Source organism: Moschus berezovskii, chromosome 17, assembly GCF_049115385.1.
Source record: "Moschus berezovskii isolate FMDL1 chromosome 17, NW_MosBer_1.0, whole genome shotgun sequence".
Classification (NCBI taxonomy): Eukaryota; Metazoa; Chordata; class Mammalia; order Artiodactyla; family Moschidae; genus Moschus; species Moschus berezovskii.
This window is the reverse complement of record NC_142476.1, coordinates 34,157,229-34,176,419: the sequence shown is the minus strand read 5'-3', so window position 1 is coordinate 34,176,419 and position 19,191 is coordinate 34,157,229. Positions and strand designations below refer to the sequence as shown.

Sequence of the window (19,191 nt, the reverse complement as noted above, 5' to 3'; positions counted from 1 at the left end):
GCAGAGCGCTTTCTGAGGGGCTAGGTTTCCCTCTGGTTGGGCACCCACTCCTGCTAGTGCTAACGCTCAGGGAACCAGGCAGAAACAATGACCCGATCTTTACCTGCAGTCAGGGGAGCTCACCTACATAGCATTACTAATGCTTCTGCACCTAGAGGCGGGTGAGAATGGTGGCATTCTCATCCAGAGAAACGACTTGCAAAACTAACAACGTAATTAAGGAAATACGGCAAATGGGGTGTGGGGGAGTGGATGGAAGTGTTTTTTGAGGGGTGATAACTTCAGTTCGTTACAACACTGCCATGGAGGTCTTGAGCCCGCCTGACCAAAGCAGGCATCAGCCAGGACTGATCTGTGCAGGATAAAGGCTGTGGACACCACAGATTCCAGGTGTGTGATGTGTACAGCTAGTCTGGAGAAGTTCACCCTGGAGGTGCTGGAGTCTTTAAAAGAAGAAACTATACTTTTTTCCAGAATGTGGACTGTTAACTAGACTCCCAGGTAGAATGCTCCACAGTTACATTATGTTGCCTCTTAAAGATCATACTGTTTGAAGGAGGATAGGGCAGAGTTCTTCTGGAAGGAGATTTAATTCCAGTCTTGTCTTAAAAGGTTGTTATTGTTCAGTACCTTAGTCGTGTCTGACTCTTTGCGACCCCATGGACTGCAGCACACCAGGCTTCCCTGTCCTTTACCATCTCCCAGAATCTGTTCAAACTCATGTCCATTGAGTCGGTGACACCATCCAACCATATCATCCTCTGTTGTCTCCTTCTCCTCCTGCCTTGAATCTTTCCTACCACCAGGGTCTTTTCCAATGAGTTGGCTCTGCATCAGTTGGCCAAAGTATTGGAGCTTCAGCTTCAGCATCAGTCCTTCCAATGAATATGAAGGATTGATTTCCTTTAAGATGGACTGGTTTGATCGCCTTAAAATAAGGAAGGACCCAAAAAGCCAGGAGGCCCATGGGAGCCCATAGTGGAGGCTGAGCTCACCTCTGAGGTGTGAAGAGAGCAATCGGAAGGCCTGGGTGGGAAATCACAAGACCCACAGAGCAGCCACCTTCCCAGCTTTCTTGTCGTTCTCTGGGAGCAGAGCTTAGGCTCCCAGCATGAGAGCTTCCGGAGGACACCTGAGAGTATGGCCTGAGGTGGTTCTAACAACTTTCTGGCCTCATCTCTGTGCCCAGTTGCACGGGACTTGGAAACTCAGCACAGGCGCACCAACCAGGTGGCCCTTTCATGAGAAGTATGGCAGAACGTGAGCATTCTGATGAACCTCTTGGACAAAAAATGAACAAAACAAACTAACTGCAAAACAAGCCCCAAAGTAACTCCCTAAAGAGAAATTTATGAAGCCCTGGCTAGCCCAGGCTTACTGACCACGCAGATGGAGAACACGATACCAAAGAAGTTCCGCAGGGAGCAAGGGTCACCTTCTCCCCGGTTTAGATGTTGCTTATGGAGGTTTGAATGTTCTATTAAAAAATATTAAAAATCCGCACGCCAACCCAGACATTCCCCTCCTCTCTCCTGCTTCCTTTCAGCAGCCACTCTCTGGCATCATGGCACTAGATGTCTTTGCTGTCCCCATAATCGTTGTAGGGGATACTCAGGGTCTGCTCCTCACACGTCTTCCTGAGGTCCCGGCTGAGATCTGACCAGTCAAGTCCATAGGGCTTGATCTCGCTGTAGCGGCAGCCCAGGTACTTGAGGGAGCTGCGTCGCAAGCCTATCTTGGGTTCCTGGAGGAGTCCATTGCACCAACCGCTGAGATCTCCAAGCTGAGAAAGGATGAGGCCAGCTTTCCTATGGAGTAAGCACAGAGGATGCTTAAGTTAGAAAGACGAGAAGGCAGGAACGACAAATAGTGTGAGATTATAAGCTTCAAGAGGGCACAGCCCAGTCTGTTTTGCTTACTGTTTCATATTTAGCACTCAGAAACGGGGGCGGGTGGGTGGGGGGAACTTCCATAAATGCTCGTCAAGAATGAGTGAATGTTTGCAGCAGCACCTTTTACAATAGCTAGGACACAGACACAACCTAAATGTCCATCGACAGATGAATGGATACAGAAACTGTGGTACTTAAACAGAATGGAATATTACTCGGCCATAAAAAAGAATGAATTCCAGTCAGTCCTAATGAGGTGGATGAACCTAGAGCCTATGATACAGAGTAAAGCAAGTTAGAAAGAGAAAGACAAATACTATATATTAATACATGCTTACTTATGGAATCTAGAAAGATGATACTGATGAACCTATTTGCAGGGCAGCAATGGAGACACAGACCTAGAAAATACATTTATGGACATGGAAGTGGGGGTGGAAGGAGAGGGTGGGACGAATGGAAAGAGCAGCATGGAAACATACATTACCATATGGAAAATAGATAGGCAGTGGGAGTTCGCTGCGTGACACAGGGAGCTCAGCCCAGTGCTCTGTGACATGATGCCCGAGAGGCGTGGGATGGGGTGGGAAATGGGAGGGGGGTTCAGGAGGGAGGGGACATATGTATACCTGTGGTTGACTCATGTTGATGTATGGCAGATGCCAACACGATATTGTAAAGCAATGATCCTCCAATAAAAAAACATAATTAAGGAAAAAAATGAATGAGTGAAATAATTAATAAGGCTGGGTGAGCAAAGGAGGGCACCGAGATGAAACAAAGAAACAAAACTCAATGAAGACAAATAAGAAAAAATGACTAATACTTTAGAAATTTATGCCCTCTTAAAATCATAGAGTTGTCAGTTTCAAAAGGTAAATCAGATCAATTTACTTTAAAGCCAGTAATTTATCATCATTAAATGACAAACATATTATGTTTGACCGGATATTTCCCTTTTCAAGGCTATTTCTGAACTGAGTAGAAGCAGCCCATATATTGCACTCGGGGGATATCCAGTGTAACTAATTATGCCTGTCTGAAGGTAATCATAGTGTGATAAGGGCGCCAACAATAAAGTCCTCAGTGCATACTGACACAGGGTCATTCTTTGGGAAAATGCAGACTATCAGTAGCACACATCACCTAATTAATCCCCAGGTGAGCTCCTGCTCTGTTTTGTAATCCCCCTCCAAAGTCAGGAGGCCCCCATCCAAAGAGCAGAAAGAAAAGGAGGTGACGAGATAGCACCTGAGCTGCTGCACATCCCCAAGAGAACCAGAGCCAGAGAACTAGACAGAGGAGGGCAAGGTCTCCCCAAGTTCACACACGCTAGAAAGGAGTGAAAGAATAGAGTGCAGGACCCTGCTTGTAGCTTGGGGAAGCTGGCTGTCACCACGATCTTGCTAATCGGTGCATAGCTTCTCCCTGGCCTCCACTTCTGTTAGAGACAGGATGCCCCGATAACCAGTTTTCAGCCCACACTGGCTTTGACTCTGAACACTTAGGAATAAGTGAAGGAATGGGGTCCCCCTCATTCAGCTCTGTTCTTTCCCTTCTTTCAAAAACCACGGGTGACCAGAGACCCGCAAAGGAATAGTCTCTTATTCCAACAAGCCCGTGCAAAGCTGTAAAATCTGTTCTGGAAAGCTCAGGGAGTAGGACCCCTAGCAGTATTTACATGGGAGGAATCTCTTTTCTAATTCAGTCCACAACTCTTCCCAGAAACTGAAAGTTTACACACCGAGTTTAGAATGAGCTCTCAAGAACAAGAAGTACGTTCATTTCAAGCCTCTTCTTCCGTCCTGGCTCCGAGCACCACAGGGGTGAGCTCACCGCATTCCTAGGAGGGCAAGTGAGGGATGGTGGGGGGATGATGCTGGAGGCAAGGTACTGAGCTGCATCAGCAAAGTCAAGGGGCCGTCGGAGTGTGAGGTCATCGGGGGCCAGTTGTGTTTTCCCCCACTTCAATGGTGGGTCAGAGAAAATCAAACAAACACTCTGCCCACTAAGTCACATCTTATTCAGATTGTCTCTCCTCTGCCCATCAGCCTCTGCCGTTTGGCCAAGCAGCCTTTCCAGAAGCCGTCAGCAGCAGGGTCTTCGGTGGCCTTCCTCTTAATCTGTCCTGCTGCATGTCATTAGCTGCTGACACATTCTTGGGAGGTGGATGAAGGGCGAGGGAAGGAAGAGCGAAGGGCAGTCTCTGCATCTGCATCATCTTGAAGAGATGGAAGAATGAACACTCCTAGCCATCCTCTCCGGAGAAGGCAATGGCACCCCACTCCAGTGTTCTTGCCTGGAAAATCCCATGGATGGAGGAGCCTGGTAGGCTGCAGTCCATGGGGTCGCTACAAGTCAGACAGGACTGAGCCACTTCACTTTCTCTTTTCACTTTCGTGCATTGGAGAAGGAAATGGCAACCCACTCCAGTGTTCTTGCCTGGAAAATCCCAGGGACGGGGGAGCCTGCTGGGCTGCCGTCTATGGGGTCGCACAGAGTTGGATACGACTGAAGCGACTTAGCAGCAGCCGTAGCAGCAGCCATTCTCTCAAACAGATGGATTCAATTAGCCCATGGAGTTTTGTGGCTATTATCACCGCTCGCTTAAAAAAAGAAAATAATTAATTTGGGTCTGCCCTTGACTATCTCAGAGCCTGCAGCCTTCTTCTTTCTTAAGAGTGAGGCAACCAATGCTCTCCTCAACATACGTCAACTCTCAATTCAATCTGGAGGCCTCCGTGAATTTGGATGCAACTGGATTGAACTGAACCAATCCTTTCTCCTTGCTTGCAGGACGCATGTACCCACCAACCCTTTTCTATTCATTCTCACAACTAACTCCAAAGTGGGCTGATGCATCTCAAGGCAGGAGACTTGTTTCCTGTGCTTCTCCATGACACTGAAAAAAAAACTTTATTTTCCATGAGATAATGAAACTACAATTTCCCCCTAATATATAGCCTTGAAAACCCAATATTACACATGAGAGAATCTTCTGGGAAGAGAGTTTTGAGATGAGTGTCAAGTCAGCAGCAGGCCTTCCTTTACAGTGAGAGCCACTTTTTTTCCCCTGCTCACTTTCATTAACCAATTTTGCTTCTGACTCTTGAGTTACAAGAGAGAAATTTTAAAAGCAATCCATACTACCTTTCATCGAGATGATGCATGCAAGGTTCAGTTCAGTTCAGTTCAGTTCAGTCGCTCAGTTGTGTCCGACTCTCTGTGACCCCATGAACCACAGCACGCCAGGACTCCCTGTCTATCACCGACTCCCGGAGTTCTCTCAAACTCATGTCCATCGAGCTGGTGATGCCATCCAGCCATCTCATTCTCTGTTATCCCCATCTCCTCCCGCCCCCAATCCCTCCCAGCATCAGACTCTTTTCCAGTGAGTCAACTCGTCGCATGAGGTGGCCAAAGTATTGGAGTTTCAGCTTTAGCATCAGTCCTTCCAATGAACACCCAGGATTGATCTCCTTTAGAGTGGACTGGTTGGATCTCCTTGCTGTCTAAGGGACTCTCAAGAGTCAGTGCTATTCAAATTGTGACATTTACGTTTCCTGACAAAGAACTGCATATATGCACACTCCATAAATGTCAGAGGGAAGGAGGCAGGGAGCAGGAAACCGAAAGGGAAGCAGCGAGCATGGAGGGAAAGGGGGACAGAGCGGGAGAGAAGGGATGATACTAGTTATAAGTAATAATAAGGGGAGGAGTTTTGAACTGTGGTGTTGGAGAAGACTCTTGAGAGTCCCTTGGACTGCAGGGAGGTCCAACCAGTCCATCCTACAGGAGATCAGTCCTGGGTGTTCATTGGAAGGACTGATGCTGAAGCTGAAACTGCAATACTTTGGCCACCTCATGCAAAGAGTTGACTCATTGGAAAAGACCCTGATGCTGGGAGGGATTGGGGGAGGGAGGAGAAGGGGACGACAGAGATTGAGATGGCTGGATGGCATCACCGACTCGATGGATATGCATTTGAGTGAACTCCGGGAGTTGGTGATGGACAGGGAGGCCTGGCGTGCTGTGATTCATGGGGTCGCAAAGAGTCGGACACGACTGAGCAACTGAACTGAACTGAACTGAACTGAATGGTAAAGTATGGAACAAGGAAGGTATTTCTTAATATGTATCTACTTTCTAACCCAGAGTTTGCTTTTTACCAAAACTGAGACAAAACAAATTAAAAGGCCCTTATATAGTTCTCTCTGCATCCCATTTACAATCATGGCATCTGTTGGCCCAAGGATTATCAACCTTCATAAATTTCAGGAAATAATTTATGGAATGCCAAAAGATTCTTCCTGATCTTACACATAAAATCATTTTATTTTAGGAAGATAATCCTAAATTCTCCTCTTCCTTCAAAAGTAAGAGAATAGGTGGTGGAGGACAGATGTCCTGTATGATGGTCTCCTAAGAGAGTTTATAATTTCAGGTCCCAATAGGCACCCTGAGGCCGAGTCACCCTTCAGTCTGATGAGAGGTCAGATGGTTGGGATGACCTCTGGGTGACACCTTTGTTCATCTCATTGGCAGGAGAGCAAGAATTCTGAGTGCCGGAGGATACTACTATGTTGATTTCCTTCATTTATTTTCTCCTCTTTTTCTTTCTCTTCCTTCCTCTCCCCTCCTTCTTTCCTTCCTTGCCTTATTTTTGTTTGTTTATGAACTCCTACATCGTTTGGGAACATATGAGTACCAACATTCTACACGAAAAGCCTCTTCATTGTGTCCATCTGAAAATTCCACTATCGCCAGGGAAATCCCTTCTCAGAGCAGCACAGCCACGATGAATGGGACAGACGGAAGGGGGCTCTCCACACACTCCTCCCACCCCTCTCTTTCCAGGAGCTCTGTCTGCCTTGTTGTTGTTTTTGGTCAGTCGCTAAATTCTAACTCTTTGCGACCCCAGGGACTGCAGCATGTCAGGCTTCCCTGTCCATCACTATTTCCCAGAGTTTGCTCAAATCAATGTCCATTGAGTTGGTGATGCCATCCAACCATCTCATCCTCTGTCATCCCCTTCTCCTGCCCTCAATCCCAGCATCAAGGTCTTTTCCAGTAAGTCGGCATCAGGTGGCCAAAATATTGGAGCTTCAGCATCCGCCCTTCAGTAAATATCCAGAGTTGATTTCCTTTAGGATTGACTGGTTTGATCTCCTTGCTGTCCAAGGGTCTCGTAAGAGTCTGCTCCAGTCAAAAGCATCAATTCTTCAGCACTCAGTCAGTTCAACTCTCACATCCATACATGACTATGGTCCAATTCTCACATACATACATGACTACTGGAAAAACCATAGCTTTGACTATATGGACCTTTGCTAGCAAAATGGTATCTCTGCTTTTCAATATGCCATCTAGGTTTGTCATAGCTTTCCTTTCAAGGAGCAAGCATCTTTTAATTTCATGGCTGCAGTTATCATCCACAGTGATTTTGGAGCCCAAGATAATAAAATCTGTCACTGTTTCCACAATCCCCATCCATTTGCATGAAATGATGGGACTGGATGTCATGATCTTAGTTTTTTCAATGTTGAGTTTTAAGTTGGCTTTTCACTCTCCTCTTTCATCCTCATCAAGAGGCTCTTTAGTTCCTCTTTGCTTTCTGCTATCAGAGTGCTATCATCTATATATCTAAGGTTGTTGATATTTCTCCCAGCAATCTTGGTTCCAGCTTGTGAGTCATTCACCTTGGCATTTCACATGATGTACTCTGCATAGAAGTTAAATAAGCAAGGTGACAATATACAGCCTTGACGTAATCCTTTCCCAATTTGGAACCAGTTCATTGTTACATGTCCGGTTCTAACTGTTGCTTCTGCATACAGGTTTCACAGGAGACAGGTAAGGTGCTCTGGCATTCCCATTTCTTAAAGAATTTTCTAGCTTGTTGTGATCCACACAGTCAAAGGCTTTAGCAAAGTCAATGAAGCAGAAGTAGAGATGATTTCATGGAATTCCTTTGCTTTTTCTATGATCCAACAGATATTGGCAATTTGATCTCTGGTTCCCCTGCCTCTTTTAAATCCAGCTTGTACATCTGGCAGTTCTCAGTTCATGTACTATTGAAACTTCACTTGGAGAATTTTGAGCATTACCTTCCTAGCATGTGAGATGAGTACAATTGTGCATAGTTTGAACATTTTTGGCACTGGCTTTCTTTGGGATTGTAATGATAACTGACCTTTACCAGTCCTGTGGCCACTGTTGAGTCTCCAAATTTGCTGACATATTGAATGCAGCACTTTAATAGCATTACCTTTTAGGATTTTAAATAAGTTAGCTGGATTCGTATCACCTCCACTATCTTTGTTCATGGTAATGCTTCCTAAGGCCCACTTGACTTCACACTCCAGGATGTTGGGCTCTAGGTGAATGACCATACTATCTTGGTTATCCAAGATCTTTTTTTTTATAGCTCTTCTGCGTATTCTTGCCACCTCTTCTTAATCTCTTTTCCTTCTGTTAGGTCTTTTCTGTTTCTGTCCTATATTGTGCCCATCCTTGCTTGAAATGTTCCCTTGGTATTTCCAATTTTCTTGACAAGATCTCTAATTTTTCCCTTTTTATTGTATCGGCCTTTTCTTTGCACTGTTCACATAAGAAGGCTTTCTTATTGCCACTTGCTATTCTCTGGAACTCTGCATTCAGTGGGTATATCTCTCCCTTTCTCCTCTCCCTTTTCTTCTTTTCTCAGCTATCTGTAAGGCTTCCTCAGATACCACTTTGCTTCTTGCATTTCTTTTTCTTTGAGATGGGTTTGGTTCACATCTCAATGTTGTGAACCTCCATCTTCAGGTACTCTGTCTATCAGATCTAATCCCTTGAACCTATGTGTCACCTCTACTGTAAGTCACAAAGGATTTGACTTAGGTCATGCCTGAATGGTCTAGTGTTTTTCCTTATTTTCTTCAATTTATTCCTGAATTTTGCAATAAGGAGCTGATGATCTGAGCTACAGTCAGCTCCAGGTCTGGTTTTGCTGACTGTATAGAGCTTCTCCATCTCTGGCTGCAAAGAATATAATCAATCTGATTTGGTATATATAACCTATTTCTGAGTTACATAACCTAAGAGCAGAGGCATTGAGTATTAGGAAGTTGTAGCCTCAGGGCCATGGTAAATTGACCAACACTACATTATCCTAACTTTGGCCAAGTTAGATGCCAAGGTGGGTCACTGGCTGTCCCTACTCTGCCTTTCAAGAGAAAACAGAATTTAGCTCAAAATATATCTGCATGCACTACCCTGGTGGTCCAGTGGTTGAGAATTCGCCTGCCGATGCAGGGGGCACTGGCTGGACCCCTGGTCCGGGAAGACCCCACACGCCACGGGGCAGCTAAGCCCTTGTGTCACAACCACTGAAGCCCGTGCGCCTACAGCGCGTGCTCCAAGACAAAAGAAGACAAAAGAAGCCACTGCAATGAGAAGCTCGCGCACTGCAAGGAAGAATAGTCCCTGCTCTCTACAACTTGAGAAAGCCCTCACAAAGCAACGAAGATCCGGTGCAGCCAAAAATAAAAATTAACTCATCAATTAATTTAAAAAACAAATCTGTATATGCATATAACACATGCAAAGTTCATATACATTTTTTGGATAACCCCTTCAATAAAATTTCTAATTTTCTTTCAAAAGACTAAGCTTTTGGCTCCTACAGTTGAGCCTTTGGAATGCTTCATCAGCATGATAAAGAAGGGGTAGAACAGCTCAAGGGCAAAGGTTTTTTTCAGAGTTCAGGAAATGCATTCATGACTTGACTCCTTAATACAGCTTATCCATAACTAATCTGTATGAACTGAGCTGCCTAAAAGCACAGGACCTACTTCTCCAGGCACCTAAGCTCATCCAGGTTATCTGCAAATTCATGAAGGCAGTATTATAGTGGAAGAGGTACAAAGTTTCCAAGAGCTGAGGTCTACAAAAGAGGCGATGAAGTTTATTGATTACCTGGGGCCCAGTTCATCCTCACACCGCCAGGTGAATTCTCCAAAACTCTCATAGTGCTGGTTATAGTGGTAGAGGACTCGATGGAGGCTGGGGGAGCCCAGGTCCAGAAGTGTGTTGTAGGCAGTCTGCTGCTCCTTCCCACTGGTATAGCCATTGAAGAGATTGTAGATCTTGTCTGCTATTTCTGACAAGGGGAGAAAAGGCACATAAATAAGATTATATGTGTGTGTGTGTGTGTGTGTGTGTGTGTGTGTATCTGCATGCACGTTAAGTTGCTTCAGCTGTGTCTGACTCTTTGTGACCCTATGTACTGTAGCCCACCAGGCTCCTCTGTCCATGGGGCTTCTCCAGGCAAGAAAACTGGAGTGGGTTGCCATACCCTTCTTCAGGGAAGTCTTCCTGAATGAGGGATTGAACCAGCATCTCTTATGTCTCCTGCATGGCCAGATGAGTTCTTTACCATTAGCACCACCTAGGAAGCCTATATATATATATATATAAGTGATTTATATGTATATATATAAATGATTATAAATACAAGCATGTATGTGTATATATGCATATAAATGTGTATTTGGATATATATGCATGTGTGTTTGTGTGTGTGCATGATACTTAAAGATTACTGAACCTAAAGCCTGGAGAAAAGTGGTTTGAGTAATTTACTTTATTTCTGCCCCATCAGGTTTCAGTTTTCTCTTCTATAAAATGAAAGGCTTCAAACAGAATCACTCTAAGGTCAACTGCAGTGATAATTTTCTTTGTCTTCACCCATGTTTCCTAAAAATACAGAGCCAGAGGCAAAAGCTCATAGACTGACACTTTATTGGCAAATGCAGTCCCAGGGAAGCAGAACGGAGGATAGAGAGAAATGAGGTAAGAAAGGAGGCAGAGTGAAATATTAGAAATTGCTCCAAGGAACTGATGGTGGTTTCGCAGGAGAAGATATATGAAGCTACCCGGTTCCCACCAGTCCCTCCACAAGGAGAAAGGAAGAAGACTTTACATCCAGCTCCCAACCAGGATCAGTCCACGGGACTTTCACACTTGCCCCTGGGAGGCATTAACTCCCCTGCACCTCTAGGCTGCATAGCTTGGGTACAAACGGGATTCTGCAAAAGCAGTGTGGAAGCCCTGAGCAGTGGGGAGCAGCGTGTGGCTCAGGGACGAAGTGAGGCACGGCCAGGTCATGTCTCCAGCAACATGAAGACCTGGAGTGGCTGTGGTGCCAAAGGGAACCTGACCCTATGACCACAGGAATGCAGGTCCTTTGCTAGGGCCACCCAGACAGCTGAGAAGGCAAGCTTGCAGTGCTGGATCTATGCTGACAAGGTGCATTGAATCCAGTCTGTTTTGCAGTTCCAAAGGAGTGATCTTTTGGTTTAATTTATACCCCTTAGATTTCTGCCTCCAAGGTATGCATTGATAAGCCCAAAGTTGGTGATGTGGCAAAGTGGCAGTGAATTTATGTAGCTTTGGCATTCTTTCTTGTGGAGCTCAAAGCACTTTATCATTAAATATTTTCTCATTAAACCTGTCAGAAAGGACATTTGTTCACACTTCCTTCCTAAACAGCTGGGAACTGAGATCTGGAAAGCAATGCTTTGTCTTGGACCCAGAGTTAAATCTGTGGATGGAGAAACTAAGTTCTACAGGCTTCTGAGTCAGACTTTGCCCACTTGACCCCCTCTTGGCCAAAAAGCCCTGATTCCTTGTCAAAATTTCAAACGAATTAAAGGCTGCTGGTAATGACAGAGCCATCATTGTAAGAGTTTTCCTGGGCTGGAATGACTAACATTTTTACCTCTGCCCAAACACTGCAATGATTTCACTTTTTATTCTATCCTGCTCATTGTCCAGGAGCCAGATATTACTTCTTTAGTGGCCTGAGTGGCCAGAATAAGGCTAGACACTGTAACAGATTCAAAAATGTTAGCTCAGTGGGTGAAATTCATGACTTTGGGAGTCATTTGAATCTACTTTGGGGGAGGGTTTCTGGTGATGTTTCTCCAGACCAGGTTATACCAACCCATTAGCAGTTAAACCCTTGTAACCAGCATCTTTAGCTGCAGGAAAAATAATTTCAGTCCAGAAATTCATTTGGATTTTCAGGACTTTAAAATTCTCAGGTTGTTAAAATAAGATCAAGAAATAAAGTGGACAGTGATTTAAACTAGAAGATCTCTGGTATTTATTATATATTAATAGAATATAAATAATATAAATAAAATTATACAGATTATAAAGAGCTCTGGTATTTATTTGTTAACAGATTATTGATTGCCAAGAACGTTACCCCTGTGAATTCTAATCTTCACACCAGCACTGCACAATGATTATGAATGTTCTTGTCCTACAAATGAGGATAGTCACAGAGGCCAGGTTATCTGCCCAAGGTTGCATAGCCAGTGTGGGCTGGAGTCAGGGTTGAAAAAGTTATCTATCTCCCATTGCTCTCTTGCATCAACGCTCAGGGGATGATAGTGTTTAATCAATTTAACATGCAGGAGGCAGGGTCTTAGGGGATGCTTTCTGGAGTGACTACTTCTGGCAGAGGACATTTCCCTGGCTGACCCATACATGCTACACGAGAAAGAGTCGAGTCAAAACACAGGAAGTCTGTCATTTCTGCAGTAGAAATGGAAAGAAGCAGAGGAACTAACCTAAGAGCTGTGCTGTGTTCAATGGGAGACAGGGAGTGCCCACTTCGAAAAGAATGAACTGGAAGAATCAACCTGCCGGACTTCAGGCTCTATTACAAAGCCACAGTCATCAAGACACTATGGTACTGGCACAAAGGCAGGAATATAGATCAATGGAACAAAATAGAAAGCCCAGAGATAAATCCACGCACCTATGGACACCTTATCTTTGACAAAGGAGGCAAAAATATTCAATGGGGAAAAGACAGTCTCTTTAACAAGTGGTGCTGGGAAAACTGGTCAACCACTTGTAAAAGAATGAAACTAGAACAGTTTCTAACACCATACACCAAAATAAACTCAAAACGGATTAAAGATCTAAACGTAAGATCAGAAACTATAAAACTCCTAGAGGAGAACATAGGCAAAACACTCTCCGACACAAATCACAACAGGATCCTCCATAACCCACCTCCCAGTATATTGGAAATAAAAGCAAAAATAAACAAATGGAACCTAATTAAAATTAAAAGCTTCTGCACAACAAAGGAAACTCTAAGCAAACCATACTGTCTATAAGAAAAGACAGCCTTCAGAATGGGAGAAAATCATAGCAAATGAAGCAACTGACAAAGAATTAACCTCAAAAACATACAAGCAACTCCTGCAGCTCAATTCCAGAAGAATAAACGACCCAATCAAAAAATGGGCCAAAGAACTAAACAGACATTTCTCCAAAGAAGACATACAGATGGCTAACAAACACATGAAAAGATGCTCAACATCACTCATTATCAGAGAACTGCAAATAAAAACCACAATGAGGTACCATTTCACGCCAGTCAGAATGGCTGCTATCCAAAAGTTGACAAGCAATAAATGCTGGAGAGGGTGTGGAGAAAAGGGAACCCTCTTACACTGTTGGTGGGAATGCAAACTAGTACAGCCACTATGGAGAACATTGTGGAGATTCCTTAAAAAACTGAAAATAGACCAGAGCAGGATCCTCCATGACCCACCTCCCAGTATACTGGAAATAAAAGCAAAAATAAACAAATGGAACCTAATTAAAATTAAAAGCTTCTGCACAACAAAGGAAACTCTAAGCAAACTATAAGCTAAAAAACTGAAAATTGCCATATGACCCAGCAATCCCACTCCTGGGCATACACACCGAGGAAAACAGAATTGAAAGAGACATGTGTACCCCAATGTTCATCACAGCACTGTTTATAACAGCCAGGACATGGAAGCAACCTAGATGTCCATCTGCAGATGAATGGATAAGAAAGCTTTGGTACATATATACAATGGAGTATTACTCAGCCATTAAAAAGAATACATTTGAATCAGTTATAATGAGGTGGATGAAGATGGAGCCTATTATACAGAATGAAGTAAGCCAGAAAGAAAAATACCAATACAGTATACTAACGCATATATCGGAGAAGGCAATGGCAAGCCACTCCAGTACTATTGCCTAGAAAATCCCATGGATGGAGGAGCCTGGTAGGCTGCAGTCCGTGGACTCGCTAAGGGTCGGACACGACTAAGCAACTTCACTTTCACTTTTCACTTTCACACATTGGAGAAGGAAATGGCAACCCACTCCAGTGTTCTTGCCTGGAGAATCCCAGGGACGGGGGAGCCTGGTGGGCTTCCGTCTATGGGGTCACACAGAGTCGGACACGACTGAAGTGACTTAGCAGCAGCAGCAGCAACGCATATATATGGAATTTAGAAAGATGGTAACGATAACCCTGTATGTGAGACAGCAAAAGAGACACAGATGTATAGAACAGTCTTCTGGGCTCTGTGGGAGAGGGTGAGGGTTGGATGATTTGGGAGAATGGCATTGAAACATGTATATTATCATATGTGAAATGAATTGCCAGTCCAGGTTTGATGCATGATACAGGATGCTCAGGGCTGGTGCACTGGGATGACCCAGAGGGATGGTATGGGGAGGGAGGTGGGAGGAGGGTTCAGGATGGGGAACACATAAACACCCGGGGTAGATTCATGTCAATGTATGGCAAAACCAATACAATATTGTTTAGTAATTAGCCTCCAATTAAAATAAATAAATTTATATTAAAAAAAAAAGAAAAGAATGACCAATAGAGGAAAAATGCATGTGATCAGATCAGGGCCCAGACAGGGAGGTCTGGGGTTCCTTCTCCCACCCTTTTACTGAGGTAAGTCTGTTCTTATTTCTGGTGATGGGACACACCATCCCAGGCTCCGGCCCTGGTGGTGAGGCCGGAGGGACATTCTGCTGAGGTACGGTGATGACTGAGAAGGTGTTTTCTGGCGTATTCACTATTCTCCCAGCACAGCAGCAATACCCAACTAGAGAAGGCCAATAGCATCAGCATTTGCATCTGAGACCAGGCGAGACAGGCCCAGGTTTCATGATAAATCTCCTAAAACCAAGGTAACCTAACTCCAGGGTGTGCTTAAAAGCCTACATCACTAAATGGGATGCTGTATTCAGAAAGATCTACATGCTAGGCTTCCATAGACTGAGTATTTCTGGCTCTTCCTAGCTTCACTGAGGGAATTTATGGATATTATTTCATTAATTTCATAGCATCGGAGGAATTCACTAACTCAAAGAATGTTAAAGACTCTAAGGTATTTTTGGTTATCATTTACCCAGCTTTCAGCTTCCCAGAAGTTTTGAGCTATCCAAAATACATATGGGTCTTTCTTCTCTTGACTTGCAGGGTATTCAGGAATAGTTAAAATGCCAGTGAAATGTGAAAAGAAGAGAAGCGAAAAGCAAAGGAGAAAAGGAAAGATATAAGCACCTGAATGCAGAGTTATAAAGAATAGCAAGGAGAGATAAGAAAGCCTTCCTCAGCGATCAATGCAAAGAAATAGAGGAAAACAACAGAATAGGAAAAACAAGAGATCTCTTTAAGAAAATTAGAGATATCAAGGGAACATTTCATGCAAAGATGGGCTCGATAAAGGACAGATGGTATGGACCTAACAGAAGCAGAAGATATTAAGAAGAGGTGGCAAGAATACACAGAAGAACTATACAAAAAAATCTTCACGACCAAGATAATCACGATGGCGTGATCATTCACCTGGAGCCAGACCTCTTGGAATGTGAAGTCAAGTGGGCCTTAGAGAGCATCACTATGAACAAAGCTAGTGGAGGTGATGGAATTCCAATTGAGCTATTTCAAATCCTGAAAGACGATGCTGTGCAAGTGCTGAACTCAATATGCCAGCAAATTTGGAAAACACAGCAGTGGCCACAGGACTGGAAAAGGTCAGTCTTCATTCCAATCTCAAAGAAAGGCAATGCCAAAGAATGCTCAAACTACCGCACAATTGCACTCATCTCACATGCTAGTAAAGTCATGCTCAAAATTCTCCAAGCAAGGCTTCAGCAATATGTGAACCATGAACTTCCAGATGTTCAAGCAGATTTTAGAAAAGGCAGAGGCACCAGAGATCAAATTGCCAACATCCGCTGGATCATGGAGAAAGCAAGAGAGTTCCAGAAAAACATCTATTTCTGCATCATTGACTATGCCAAAGCCTTTGACTGTGTGGATCACAATAAACTGTTGAAAATTCTGAAAGAGATGGGAATACCAGACCACCTGAGCTGCCTCTTGAGAAACCTGTATGCAGGTCAGAAAGCAACAGTTAGAACTGGACATGGAACAACACACTGGTTCCAAATAGGAAAAGGAGTGCGTCAAGGTTGTATATTGTCACCCTGATTATTTATCTTATATGCAGAGTACATCATGAGGAACGCTGGGCTGGAAGAAGCACAAGCTGGAATCAAGATTGCCGGGAGAAATATCAATAACCTCAGATATGCAGATGACACCACCCTTATGGCAGGAAGTGAAGAGGAACTAAGAAGCCTCTTGATGAAAGTGAAAGAGGAGAGTGAAAAGGTTGGCTTGAAGCTCAACATTCAGAAAACAAAGATCATGGCATCTGGTCCCATCACTTCATGGGAAATAGATGGAAAAACAGTGTCAGACTTTATATTTTTGGGCTCCAAAATCACTGCAGATGCTGACTGCAGCCAGGAAATTAAAAGATGCTTGCTCCTTGGAAGGAAAGTTATGACCAACCTAGATAGCATATTAAAAAGCAGAGACATTACTTTGCCAACCAAGGTCCGTCTAGTCAAGGCTATGGTTTTTCCCATGGTCATGTATGGATGTGAGAGTTGGACTGTGAAGAAAGCTGATTGCCAAAGAATTGATGCTTTTGAACTGTGGTGCTGGAGAAGACTCTTGAGAGTCCCTTGGACTGCAAGGAGATCTAACCAGTCCATTCTAAAGGAGATCAACCCTGGGTGTTCATTGGAAGGACTGATGCTAAAGCTGAAACTCCCATACTTTGGCCACCTCATGCGACGAGTTGACTGGAAAAGACTCTGATGTTGGGAGGGATTTGGGGGCGGGAGGAGAAGGGGACAACAGAGAATGAGATGGCTGGATGGCATCACCGACTCGATGGACATGAGTTTGAGTGAACTCTGGGAGTTGGTGATGGACAGGGAGGCCTGGTGTGCTGTGATTCATGGGGTTGCAAAGAGTCAGACACGACTGAGCGACTGAACTGAACTGAAAATGCCAGTGAAGAGTTGGCAATGTGTCAACATCTGCAGCCTCATCACAAAAAGAAAAAAAAAAGAGAGAGAGAAGGGAGTTAAGAACTCTTCAGCAGAATAAATCAACAGGGCGGGACTAAAGGCCTCAGACGCAAAGGTGCGGTTTGAGAACAGGTACCACGGCATCGAATGGAGTTGGGCTCCACTGGCTGTGTGACCTCAGACAAGTTACTTAACCTCTCTGGGCTTTAGTTTCCTTGTTTGTTCAGTGATGATCAATAACACATATCTTCCAAGAGTATTGTGAGGCTAAAAGTGATGATGAATGTAAAGCCTTTCTTTCACATGATGTCTGGAAAGAGCAAGTACACATTTACTGACCCATCAATTCATTCTAAATAATTTTTAACTGAGTGCTTACCACAAGCTTGACATTTTTCTATGTACTTGGGCTACATCCGGGAGAAACTTTGATAAAAGCTCTCATTTTATGATGAGTCTGGTGGTAGGACACATTCAGTGAAGCAATAAACATAATATATAAGTAAAATACGGTGTGTTAAAAAAATAAAAGAGAAGGAAGCCTCGGAGTGCTGGATGGGGCATTGCAATTTTAAATATGAGGGAATCACTGGAAAGATGACAATCAAGCTGAGGCTTGGAGAAGGGGAGAGAATGAGCTGGGGACATCTGGGGCAGAGCAGACCAGGGAGAGGAAACACCCGCAGAGAAACTCCCCAGCTATGGTGGGCAGCAGGTCTGAAACACGCGGATCACCCATGGTGTTGGAAGTGAGGGCGAGACAGAGCTGGACAATAGTAGACATTATTTTTAAAAATCACTGTTACTGGTTCTCTACTTGATTATGCTTTTCCCAGTGCCATGAGACAGAGATTGAAACATAGGAGTCCAAGAGCGGGGCATGAGGAAATAGTCTCATTTAAATGAAAAGGAGTGACTCCAAGGGCAGGAGGGAGCTTTCTCATCCCCCAGCAGTGGTTGCTCTTTTTACTAAGAAATAAGCATCCTGGGAAGCATCTATCCCTTCTGCAATGGCTTCCTTGGCTGCTGTGATGACAGTCTCCTGCATGGAGGTCCTAAGTCATCAGTTTCATTATTTTGGTGGGGAACTACCTAAAAGGCCAGTCTGTCCCTGCACTGAAGTAACTGACCATAGAATTCCATGTGAAAACTTGAGGACCGTGAATCCCAGCTGGCTTTTTATCTCTGTCATTCTTGTGTGCTGTGTTTAGTCACTCAGTTGTGTCTGATTCTTGCGACCCCATGGACGGTAGCCAACCAGGCTCCTCTGTCCATGGGGATTCTCCAAGTGAGAATACTGGAGTGGGTTGCCATGCCCTTCTTCAGGGGATCTTCCCAACCCAGGGATCAAACTCAGATCTCCTGCTTTGTATTCTTACCACTGTCCAAATTGCAAAGTCTCTTCCCCTGCATCCCCCAAGTCTGTCTGTCCTCTCCCCAACCTTTCTCTCTCTACGCTGCTCTGTGCTTCCTTCACACCAGGGATTCTCAAACTTGAGAATTAATTCACAGCCAGGAAGGCTTGTGAAAGCCCAGGTTTCTGGGTCCCACTGAAGTTCCTGATCCAGTAGGTCTCAGATGGAACCTGAGTGTCTGCATTTCTAACGAGCTCCCAGGTGATGCTGCTGCTGGTGGTCTGGACCACTCTTTGACCACCACTGTTCTATACTAATTCATTTGGGACCAGCACTGTTACACGGCAACCAACTTTCCCTTCGCCCTTGACCTTGGCGCACTCTTCCTTCCCTCCATATCCCTATGATGGCTGAAATCTGAGAAGGCCCCTCCCCCGGATGTCTGTGTATTTTCCTCCCTCACCTGCTTCCCAGCCCACTCTAGTTGAAATTCTGCCCTCTGCAGCTCTTAAACCATTCCCTTGCTTGTATGGCTCCATAACATATGTCACTATCTGACACAGTATTTTTTTTCCCAATTTTTTTTTTGTTTTTGGCTTTGTCATCCCTGCTTAAATATAGTCTCCATGAGGCAAGGGATTATTTCCCCCGCTAAAGCCTAAGTCAGATATTTAGGAAGGGCTTGAAATAAGTTGTTTTATTTG

The 19,191-nt window shown here is 44.3% G+C and overlaps 1 protein-coding gene across 1 annotated transcript in view; it reads right to left on the bottom strand.

The window, feature by feature from the left end:
* Nucleotides 1–1,385: 1,385 nt before the first annotated feature.
* Nucleotides 1,386–19,191, bottom strand: part of ASTN1 (astrotactin 1) — a 366,450-nt gene continuing 348,644 nt past the window's right edge. Inside the window, exons 22-23 of the mRNA XM_055419198.2 lie at nucleotides 9,852–10,035; nucleotides 1,386–1,808 (exon numbers count right to left, since the gene is read on the bottom strand). Coding sequence (XP_055275173.2) covers nucleotides 1,571–1,808; nucleotides 9,852–10,035 — 422 coding nt within the window. The 3' untranslated portion in view covers nucleotides 1,386–1,570. The remainder of the gene's footprint in view (nucleotides 1,809–9,851; nucleotides 10,036–19,191) is intronic.